Source organism: Ranitomeya variabilis, chromosome 3, assembly GCF_051348905.1.
Source record: "Ranitomeya variabilis isolate aRanVar5 chromosome 3, aRanVar5.hap1, whole genome shotgun sequence".
Classification (NCBI taxonomy): domain Eukaryota; kingdom Metazoa; phylum Chordata; class Amphibia; order Anura; family Dendrobatidae; genus Ranitomeya; species Ranitomeya variabilis.
In genome coordinates this window covers 248,456,106-248,468,481 of record NC_135234.1, presented here as the reverse complement: position 1 = coordinate 248,468,481, position 12,376 = coordinate 248,456,106, and the positions used below count along the sequence as shown (strand labels likewise).

Sequence of the window (12,376 nt, the reverse complement as noted above, 5' to 3'; positions counted from 1 at the left end):
TGTTATCAAGTGGATAAGGTGTTGTGAGGCGAAATACGCAGCCGATTGGAAGAACTGTGCCACCCACTTTTATGCTGCACATATATGTAAAGACGCCCCATTACTCTATGAATCAAATTATGGATCATACCAGGAATCTGGGCAGATGACGAATATCCAGCGCCGTGAATTGTCACCATACATTTTGGAGAACATCAGTGGACATATTTACCACTGGCTGCATAGACCTGCGGAGTTGTGATAGACGTTGCCTGATTCTGGTAGTTAGGCACGTGCGCACGCTTCTCTTTCTTTGGTGCCGCCCCGCCTCTGATTGACATGTGGGGTGGAGACGGATTCCATTTGATTATGTGTGTGGTGCGCGTGTGCGCGCTATGTCTATGGCTCCGGCCCCTCTCCCCTCCTCCTTACGGGATGGACCTTATTTGATTTTGATTTTGGCTGTGGTGCGCATGCGCGCTCCGTCTTTGCGGCTCCGCCCTCCTCCCTCCGGCGACTTCCTGCATCTGGTATGGACGGGACCAATTGGTACCCGTCTGGCCCCGGTGCTGGATAGATCATGGCGGGGGTGGGTGGATCTGGACGGTGGTGCGCGCATGCGCCGCTTGTTCACAGCCTTTGGTACCATGTGACTGGCCAGGTGATTGGATTTTAAGTATTTAAAGGCACTATAGGCGGTAAAAACTACACTGCCCTTGAAAAAGCGAGGCGAACAGCGGCGAAACGCGCGTCGGGGTACGTGCAACGGTCTACCGACACCCTGGTGAGGCATGCTATCTTTTTACCTTCTGATAGCTCAGGCATGTGGTATGGGGTACTTAGTACAGGTTTAGTCTCCTGCCCTGAGATACTTTACACCCATGGGTTACTCCTCATGGGATTGATGCTGCTAGGGCACATTGCCTGAACATATATATATATATATATATATGTGTTACCTGCACGTTTATTATATATTGAGTGTTTTTCCTCATTAGACATCACTTTTGTTTGGTAGACTCATATGTCTGGTGTTTCTTTGCAATCTGTGTGTGCATGGCACTGTCATTACGTGACAGTTGCCTGTTGTTTTAATATGTCATTGTTGTTAATAAAGTTTGCGTTTATATTTTTCTAAACAAGCTTCCAATTGGTCTCCTGATTTTCATATTCATCTTCTCTGTGGATGCTGGGAGGGCTCCCAGTAAGCGGCCAGAGACTACCGACTCAGCCACTGGACTGGGTCTAATGAATTTACATGCACCACCTCTAACCCAAACCCCAAAGTCAAAGCAGTGTTGAGCTGATGGGAAATGACTTATGAAGCAACATCCACACTGCTGCCCTATGTAGTTTCTTCTGGTCATGCAGGGCAGACTAGCAGTGCTCACACTATAAACACATGAGCCTGCATTTGAGCGTTATAAAAAAAAATCGGAATTTTTTTTTAAACACTATTTACAATGCTGCTTTTTTACTATTCTATGAGGTTTGGATTTTTAGAAAATATAAATAACTAGCTGAATTTTAATAAATTGTTATTTTTGTGTTTATCTTGCAGCTCTAGAAAATGCCATTGTAGGTGTAACTTGCGAGCCGAAGTCAATGAAGGTGGCACTCAGGGAATGCTTATTAGTGCAGTTGGGCTACAATCCATCAAGTGTGCGGCTGACTAGTAATGACAGTTGGTGCAGTGCTGTCTATTCCCATGTAGTAAATGACACCCGCATTTATACCATAGAAGCCGAGCCATCCACGGGCTGCTGTGGGAACGAAGTCATGGTAAGAATTGTTACAGGTCTGCATGGATTCCTTCTGCTACAGTAACCAGATCCGTCATTATATTCCACTCAAGTACAATCAATATCTGATTGAGGAAAGAGGTGCTAAAGGGAATCTGTCAGTAGAATCAACGCTTCTTAGACGTCTAAATTGGCATAAGAAGCTGAATAAAATGATACCTTGATATCTACAATCGAATATTTTATTCCAGATGAATTCATGTTTTTTATAAACATGTAAATCAGCTGTTAAGACCCTTGAGAATCTGCCTCCAGAGTTTATTTTAAATGAAAGGGGGCATGACCATCAGCTTTTTAATATTGTTTTCAAAGACATACGATCACTAAAAATAATCAATTCTGCATTTACATTTTTTCTCTTTAGAGTGTTTACCTTACTGGTTAATTAATGTTATAACCTAGATTGGACTGTTATGCACATAGCAATACCAAATATGATAATTTGTTTATATATCTTTATTAATATGCTTTAAAATGTTTTAATTATCTTTATTTTTTAGTCCCTATTGGGGATCGAGTTCACTATATACTACAATACATTGCAGTATATAGTGAATCTGACTGGGCTTCATAGGAGGCTGGGATTTAATAGAGGACCAAAATGCCAGCCATCGGGCCTTCTGGAGGCCTCTGGCTTTTATGGCAATCCCTTGGCACCTGTGATTGCATCATGTACAGTAGAGGGTGTGAATGCACACACCAGCAATCAGTCAATTTAAGGGTCACTGTCAAGTGATTGACAATGTAATCTAAATGATTACACAGCAGTGATTGGAGCTAGCTCCAGTCGCATCTGTTACAGGCAGATGCTGGCTGTAAAGCTCAGGAGCTGAGCCTGCCCCACAAACTTGCACCCTGATTGTGAAGTACAGTTATTTCAGAGTGCGAGGAGTTAATATGTGGTCTTAATTTTCCATGCTAAGATGTGATCATTTGAAGTTGCAGACAATATTGCACTACCGGGATTTTCTGATTGCTGTCAGGAGCACTGTTGTTAAAGAGACTCAGTTAAAATCACCATCTACATCAATTTCTACTTCACGTCTCACGTAAAGAAATAAAGAAAATTAATAACTTCCAAAATGCACTCTTTTGTCTAGGGAGGTAACCACTTTAGAATTAAAATGGCCACATGGGATGACGGCATGTAGGAGGCGATCCATAGATATCACGCAGACATAGAATGCTGAATGGATCAATTGCTCATGTCAGAATTCTTTTGAGATGCTTTTGGTGTGTGGAAGCACTTCCCAAGCCTCTTCTCTCCCCAGCTCTAATTCCCACCCAGCGCTGCCTTTTGCTTAATAGACAGCTCTTTTACTGTATGACTACAAGCAAGGGTACTGTCAATCAAGTAGCAAATGCACTGGACAGGAATTAGAGACTGGAGGGATAGTGACTTGGGAAGTGCTTCCACATGCCAAAAGCACCTCAGCCATATTTGCATATTGATTCAAACTGCAATTTCTCAGTGACAGAAGAACACACTGGCTAGTTAAATGTATGGATGGAATTCTCTTTGCAATAACTACATGCCCATATAAACAGTTTGGGACAGATTCCCTTTTCATATAAAATTAGAATTTAGGTACACTACTGTGCCTTTTTCGGTCAGTTCTGTCCCGATTGCCACTCGCAGATCTCACATTAAATTGAAAGAATGAGAGAATCGCAGCACAGGTGCGGAGGAGACGGACAAAGTAATTTCTCCATCTCCTCCATGGTCTAACTCGACGTTTATCGGACTGCACTGAGATGACATGTGCAGTACGATGCGTCACTCGCACCCATAGACATATAGGAGTGAGCTGAGTCTCACTGATAATAGCAGCATGTTGCTATCGTTCTCTCATGCTGAATCGCCGATCTGAGCTGCCCCATAGAATAACAGTGGGCCGAGTGCTATGCGACGTTTTATCACATAGCATTCATCCGTGTTATATGCTTGTGTGATCCCTTATAGAGGAACTGAAGCTAGGACGAAGAGTAAGAAATTAGCCAGTTAGTATCTGAGACATGAAGATTTCTTTCAAGACAGCTTTAGGCTTTGAAAAAAAAAGTTGTTATGTATTTAAGCACGTTCTAATAAAATACTGTTTTTTGCAGATATTGCATTTTGGAGAGACATTTCTACTTTATCTTGCAGGTGAATGCATCTCATGTGACATACTTAAATGCTTTGCATATTGAACCATTATCTCCATCCAGTATAGAATGGACTGTCAACATCTCTTGTGCATACACTCTGTCTTGGGAATCCCAACGTCTTTTGTCTGTGAGCCAAGAAAACTGGTAAAGCTTCTATATACATGAATGAACAAATGCAACATTTTCTAAGGAAATCGTAAATAGAAAAAACACACAAGCACTAACTCCTAAATGTTACCCTCAGCAGCTGGAATCAAGACAGATGGGTGCCAAAGCTTTTGTATAATGTAAACAATAATGATAGTGAAGCTGAAACCGCGCTTGAGGGTATGGCAGCCATGAAAGGATATGTGTAAAAGAACAAGGGAAAAGGGGTGCACCCACTGAGTGGGACCCCTTCTGGGTTCGGGTGGATGGCTCCGTAAAATAATCGTGCGTTGAAGTTTCCACTGTAAGTGCCTAGTGGATTTTATGTCTTGCACAGGTAGTATAGACCCACGGAATGTAAACCCAAATGCGTCCCAACTGGGATACCCTTCACAATGCAGGGTGTGAGTGTGGGGCGTATATATACATACACGGTGTTTGAACCACATACACTGGTAGGACCGGCTTGGGACTCATCAGGATCCGACAATCAGTACCAAGAGCATTAATTTTCTGGATCTCAATGTATATATTGAGGAAAAGCGCTTATGGACCAAATGCTATCGAAAAGAGGTAGACTACAATAGTTTCATCCATATAACCAGCTGCCACTTACCTGTGTGGCTTACGAACATTCCCAAAGGCCAGTATACAAGAATAAGATGGAATTGCAACACTCTGGATGACTACAATGAGGAAGCTGAGGCCTTAACCCAACAATTTCTTGACAAAGGCTATCCAATCGCATTATTAGAACAAGCAAAACAGGAAGTGGGAGGGGCATCAAGGAACTCCGTGATACATAGAGCCAAACCTACCGATCCAACTATCATGAGTATCCATGATCAGATTCGACAACTACCATTTATCACACAATTCCATACTGGTCATAACAAGTTTAGGTCCATTATCCTTAAACATTGGGGCACTTTACAGAGGGACAAAATCATAGGGGAGTATCTACCGATCATCCCCAAGTTTGTGTATAGGAAAGCCCAATCGTTGGACAGCCTACTAGCCCCTACCACCAAATTGGCCACCAATCGAAAGCACACAACTGGTATACCCAACAATGCTGTTCCAGGGTTTACACCATGTGGCAGTTGTTACGGCTGCAGAAATATATCTTTCAAAGGATTGCGTCAAGTAACATTTACTGACTCTGATGCCGTGAACGAATTCAGCATTAAGGAAAACATTACATGCTACACTACAAGAGTAATTTACCTTATTGAATGTCCGTGTAAAAAATTGTACATAGGCCGCAAGAAGAGGCAACTGATGGTACGAATCAAAGAAGACATGACAAACATCAAGAAAGGTTTTATGGGTCCCCCCCCTTTCACGCCATTTTAATGAGAAGCATAACAAAATCAACAAAAGGTGTACGCTTCCTCGGTATTCAAAGAGTCCAACTAAGTTCAAGAGGGGGCAACCTTATACAAGCCATGTCCAGGGCTGAATCAAAATGGATATTCTCCCTCGACTGCATTGCACCAAAAGGCCTAAACTACGGGTTAGAACTATATGCCTTCTGATTGGGGACAGTACAACATGTTAGCGTCAGAACCCGTTATTTCTTCCTTCCTCTTCCCGCTCCTTCTCCTTTCCCTCCCCCTCCCCTCCCATGGTTTCCACCTCTGGTCAGGTAGAGTGTACAAATTACCTGTACCTAAGAATCATACACTTTCATTATTTACTGCGCATTCCTTCCTTGGTAATAGACACAGATATACAGATCCTGTGAGGGTCTCGCCACGAGGCCGTCCTCATGTACACGTATGCCCAAACCACACTTACAGAGGCTTGTCTATGGAATTTTTTTGATAAGGAGACCTGTATGTTTACATTTTATATTTTTAATTAGTTTTTACTATTTTTTAACATATTCAGAAATTTTGTTTTAACTAGACAACTATTAAAATATTATTTTTAACAATTGTTTTCAGCATGAAATTTCATATATTTTACATACAAATATCCAACATGTACTTAGAATCTATCACAGAGGTGTATTATAACCTCTGTGCATCCATTCACATGTATTCGTGCCCTCAGCGCAATTAGTACACTGTTTCTTCATCACCCATTCTAGTATGCACATGTGTGCAACTCCCAGCAGCTGCTCCCCTATCAAACAACACAGCAACGACGGATGGATGCAATTTAGTAATTAGGCCAGCAGATGCAATGCGTGGGTCTCAGTGACAGGCGGACAGTATAAAGAGCTGGCCTTACCATGGGACTGGTAACCCTGATGAAGAAGGACGAAACGCGTTGGATACTTTCTTGGTCCCAGCACCGCTCCGTAGCCCCTGTAACGTCATACGCTAGACTTTCCTGCCTGCCATTCTTTCCCCGCTCGTATCCAGTGACGCCACTGGCCGGGGCTCTCCCTGGCTCTACGGAGCTTCCTCGCATCCCTGCTGTGCCGAGGCTGCCACTAGTCCGCCTTTCCACCATCCGGACACCAAGACCACCACCACAGGAGTGCTGGGCAGCAACGCACCAGACAGCATCGCATCCACAAAGCCGTCAGATCCTGGTGAGTCCCAAACTGGTCCTACCGGTTTATGTGGTTCAAACGCCGTGTATGTATATATACGCCCCACACTCACACCCTGCATTGTGAAGGGTATCCCAGTTGGGATGCATTTGGGTTTACATTCCGTGGGTCTATAGTACCTGTGCAAGACATAGAATCCACATACAGTGGAAACTTCAACGCACGATTATTTTACGGAGCCATCCACCCGAACCCAGAAGGGGTCCCACTCTGCGGGTGCACCACTTTTCCCTTGTTCTTTTACACGTATCCTTTCATGGCTGCCATACCCTCAAGCGTGGTTTCAGCTTCACTATCATTTTCTAATGAATGTTACCAATATAAGTAGCAGCCCGGAAAAGAAGGCTAGATGTTACTTGCTTTATTTCTTTTTTATGTGTGCTTGCAAAGTACATGGAAAATGCATGTTTATGCCAAAAAACAAATCACAAAAACATAGCAATTCACTGTAAAATGGATGCATAAAACCCTCCTGGAAAGCTAAGGCTTAGCCAACATTCAGACACGCGTATTACAATTTATAATGTCCTTGTGCTGTCGTTTTTTTCTCAGCAACACAAGGACCAATGTATTTCATTGATCCCAACACACATCAGTTTTAAAAACTGATCCATATCTCCATTTTTCGGATCAGATTCGACCATTAAAGTCTATGGGGATTCATATGAAACAGATGTAACACGCAAGACATACTTTATACTTTAGTGCTTTCCATGTTTTAACTGTGATGCTGATGCTGATCACTACTCACAGAGAAGCCATCAGGAGGGTTCGTAGTACAGAGGGCCAAGATAAAGGCGTGGTGAAGTAACAGTCTGAGGTCAAATGCCAGGAGGGTACGTCAAGATAAGGGAATAAGACAAACAGCTAGTTAGAGGCCAAATCCAGAGTCAGGTGCCAGAGGTCAGAGAGCGTCAAGAGAAAAAGGGATAACACACACGAAGAGTCACAACAAATCCTACGTCCGGCAGCAAGATCAGGGAATCAGACACAGAGTAAAGCACACATGACAGAACAAAGCTACAGTGAAAAACTGATGTCCCTTTCATAAAAATCTGATGAAAATCACTGATGAAATTCAGTCCGTATTTCTCGTAAATGAAAAAACTGACACCTAATGAGGCCTATGCGCACACTGTGTTCAGGCACTTAGCCAAAAGTATACACTGGGAATAGCTTCTTGTTTATACCTCAATGCTACAATAGGCACAGCATACGGAGGCCTAAATATTTTTACTTTTATTCCAATTGGCCAGCATGTGTCTGAAAACTGTTTATTTAACTGTAGAGAATCACTGCAAAAAAGTATGCTGAGCTGTATACTTTTTATGCCCAAGCATCCATCTGGGCTCTGTCTACTGTCAGACTATACTTCATAAGCATAAATGCTTAACAGCGTCAACAAACTGTCTGCATTTAGAACTTCATAAAGGAGCATTTTTTTATAATGGCACTTCACTTATGTAGCACATGTGTAGGTTTTATAAGGGAATATTAAGAAGTGGGCAGATTTGTTGTTTTTGGTATTAAAGGGATTGTATACTACTAGGACATCCCCTTCTTGATCTAAATGTTTGGCCTCGATAAAATAAAAAAGCTTATACACACCTCCCGTACCGGCGCTGTTCAGCGGTGTCGGCACTTGCGGTCCTGGGGTTTTCGTGCGGTTGTTGTGACACGTGGTGCCAAGCACCCAATCAACGCTGGCATCACTGTCCCTGTCTTCAGACCAATTGAATATGAAGAAGTAGTCAGGGCTGCAGCTGATCTCTGACTTCCTCTTCATGTTCAAAGCAACCAAAGGCGGAGACAGTGATGCCATCGCTGATTGGGCACCGGGATCACATGTCACAACAACCCCACGAGAGCCCCGAGACCGCGAATTATGACACCACTGGAACAGCGCTGGCACGGGAGGTGAATATAGGCTTTTTTATTTTATATGCCCCAAACATTTAGATTAAGAAGAGTTTGTCCTAGTAGTGGACAATACCTTAAAGCACATGAACGAATAGAGGTTGCATTAAGGGGATTGTGACAGATTCAGAAATAGAAATATACAAATGTGATATAAGGGAGGTCCCATCTGGAACACACTACTATATATTAGATATCTACTATATAATTGTCTAAGGGTCACTTCCGTCTGTCTGTCTGTCCTTCTGCCTGTCACGGATATTCATTGGTCGCGGCCTCTGTCTGTCATGGAATCCAAGTCGCTGATTGGTCATGGCAAAATGCCCACGACCATTGCCACGACCAATTAGCGATGGGCACAGTCCGGCAGCAACATAGCCGCTCCTTCCTCCCCGCAGTCAGTGCCCGCTCCATACTCCCCTCCAGTCAGCGCTCACACAGGGTTAATGCCAGTGTTAATGCCAGTGTTAATGCCGCGGTGTAACGCACTCCATTAACGCAGCTATTAACCCTGTGTGACCAATTTTTTACTATTGATGCTGCCTATGCAGCGTCAATAGTAAAAAGATCGGTTACAAATAATAAAAAAGAAAGGTTATTCTCACCCTCCGACGTGGCGTGCAAGCGGCAGGTTCCGGTGCCAATGATGCTATTCGAGAAGGACCTGCCATGACGTCACGGTCATGTGACAGCGACGTCGTCGCAGGTCCTGCGCACCTGCGCGAGAAGGACCTGCCATGACGTCACGGTCATGTGACCACGACGTCATCACAGGTCCTGCGTGCCTGCGCGAGAAGGACCTGTCATGACGTCACGGTCATGTGACCACGACGTCATCACAGGTCCTGTGTGCCTTGCGCGAGAAGGACCTGCCATGACGTCACGGTCATGTGACTGCGAAGTCATCACAGGTCCTGTGCTCATACCAACCCTGGGTCCGGAAGCTGCCGCGTGCACCGTACACAGGCGCCAGGACTTCAACGGCACTTCGAAAGGTGAGTATATGTTTATTTTTTATTTTACGTCACTGGGCAATATACTACGTTACTGGGCAATATACTACGTGGCTGGGCAATATACTACATGGCTGATCAGTATACTACATACTACGTGGCTGGGCAATATACTACGTAGCTGGGCAATATACTTCGTGGCTGGGCAATATACTACGTCTCTGGGCAATATACTACATTACTGGGCAATATACTACGTGACTGGGCAATATACTACGTGGCTGGGCAATATACTACCTGGCTGGGCAATATACTATGTGGCTGGGCAATATACTATGTGGCTGGGCAATATACTATGTCACTAGGCAATATACTACGTGGCTGGGCAATATACTATGTGACTGGGCAATATACTACGTGACTGGGCAATATACTACGTGACTGGGCAATATACTACGTGGCTGGGCAATATACTATGTGACTGGGCAATATACTACGTGGCTGGGCAATATACTATGTGGCTGGGCAATATACTACGTGGCTGGGCAATATACTACGTGGCTGGACAATATACTACGTGGACATGCATATTCTAGAATACCCGATGCATTAGAATCGGGCCACCATCTAGTATTATATACTAGCACAATGAGTGGTTCTCATTTTAAGTTAACCAACGTAATAAATGCTAATTCTGACATCTAAATATAAAATCTGTAATGTTAGAGTATGTATTATTGCACTTTGTAATATACTAGTTATTCAAAAACCTACGTAATCTTTTGCAGGACGCTCACTGTGAATGAAATTTATACCTGCAATGATCTCCTTTGTGCGAAAATCTACGTGGATGATCAGTTCTCACAACCCTTGTTTATTGGGCAAAGTTTTGATGTAAACAGTACCCTGTTTATTATGATTACTACAAGCCTTCAAGACTCAAACAGGTTCCACATAGTTGTGGATCAATTCTCTGTTTCTTCACTAAATGATTCCTCATCGTCTTCAGAAACACTGATGCAGAATGGGTAAGCTGCAGTTAATACCACAAACTTTCAAAAACAACAACATTTTCTCCAGCAGATACTGATACCAGAAATGCTTTATTTTTGGAGGAGTTTTGCTTTTCCTGAAGCAGTTTTGAAAATCTTTAAAAGAGATTATTTTTTTTCTTAAACATTCTTTGCAATCTTTTCATTTGAAAGTGCCTAGTTTGGAAAGGTTTCCCTCAGAATCCGCTTTTAAGAAGTAACATGAATTTTCCTTCACCAGGAGTTTTTCAAAACCTCATAGATTCTTTGATAACCCTTTAAATTGGGCAGGTCAAGGGCAGACATGAAGGCACTTATTTAATTACAATAGACAGTGACATTGCTCAGCAGATAAGGAAACAGATGGAAGCAAATCTGGCTATTAAATAACTCATCCCTATGTAAAGAAAATCCAAAAGAGCAATAGTCTTTTTGTTCACATGCTTGTAGGGGTTATCACCAGAGAATTACTACAAATCCAAAGAACACAGGTGCGTAGTCCCTGTTCCCAAAGTTGGCTGGGTTGAACACTGTAGCATCATTGCTGTTCTATTTCTCGAATTGAGAGAGTGACCACTAGAGATAATCAAAACTGCCAAGATTTCAGTTCTGACGAATAACCCAGATTTTACTGGAAAATTCACTCCGCATCAAAGCTCTCGAGACCCCAGAGCATAAAAAACACAGAATGTAAAATAAAAATTCTCAGCTAGCTGCTCACCTGTTTCACTGCTTACCTGTCTTGCTGCCCCCACAGCCTGCCAATTGGTCATCCATGCCTCTTCTTTACTCTATGCCAGGTCTTCTGATGCTGACCAGTTCCCTGATGTCGCTGCATTCCGTACCATTGCAGCGCAGGTCGTGCGTCGCCTTGGAAGACATGGCATAGAGTAAAGCAGGCCGTAAAGAAAGAACAAGACAGGAGAAGGTGTGAAGAAGATGAATGAAAGGTTGGGTCCGCTGAACAGGTGAGCAGTGAATACCAGGAGAGTACGTCAAGGCAAAGTAGTAAGAAAAAGGGATAGTCAGAGGCCAAGTCAGGTACCTGCAGTCAGAGAGTGTCAAGAGTAGAAGGGATAACGTAAGCAATGGTCACGGCAAATCCTAGGTAATGAGATCAGAGAAAGGCGCAATCAGGCAAAGCGCTAATGTAGCGCCCACTAGGGCTGTGGGCACTCGGGGGAAGGTTACTGCAGCAGTGACCTGGTCTGTGGCCCTGGGCGTATAATAAAAGAGTCCGTGAATAAATAGGGGAAAATAAAGTTTATAGGGGAAATGTTCGTGATGTCACCCGTGGTGTTTGGCAATGAGATGGTGGCCGACGCAGCAGTCAGATTCTCTGGGGCGATGGTGGCACTGCAAAGATGGTGCAGCTCTCCAGGAGTAGAGCTAGCCCCAGGACAGTTTTAGAGTTAAGTGTTAAGATGGCGGTTGTGGTTATGCCGGGCAGGTGATGCAGCAATGACTCAAAGGACACAGCAAGGTGCAGTTTCCACTTTTGCTTACAGTTTCCAGTCCACAAACACCAGCCAGATACTGTGTGCTCTGGGTCAGTGGTCCAGCAAACTCCTAGGTAAATTGGGGCACACCGTTCCAGGAGTCTTTTCTTAAGCCTTTCTCTGGCCATCTCACTACACTGGCTTCCACTTCTCCTGCCCAGTGTCTCACCCACAGTGTCCCAAGCCAGCAGTCACGAACCTGGTCGGGCGACATCCTCTGAGTCCTCTGGATTCTATCTGGCTGCCTTTTTGGCAAGTTATGGGCGGATGTGGCTGTGACTCCTGCAGACGCCACAGCCTCTGGTTTCTTAGCTGAACTTGAAGCTTTTCACTA

The 12,376-nt window shown here is 43.8% G+C and overlaps 1 protein-coding gene across 2 annotated transcripts in view; it reads left to right on the top strand.

Annotated features, from left to right (window-relative positions):
* Positions 1–12,376, top strand: part of LOC143815762 (uncharacterized) — a 785,716-nt gene that overhangs the window by 760,267 nt on the left and 13,073 nt on the right. For both annotated transcript variants that reach the window (XM_077295356.1, XM_077295355.1), the window contains exons 47-49: positions 1,541–1,761; positions 3,928–4,073; positions 10,301–10,540. In XM_077295356.1, the coding sequence (XP_077151471.1) occupies positions 1,541–1,761; positions 3,928–4,073; positions 10,301–10,540 (607 nt within the window). The remainder of the gene's footprint in view (positions 1–1,540; positions 1,762–3,927; positions 4,074–10,300; positions 10,541–12,376) is intronic.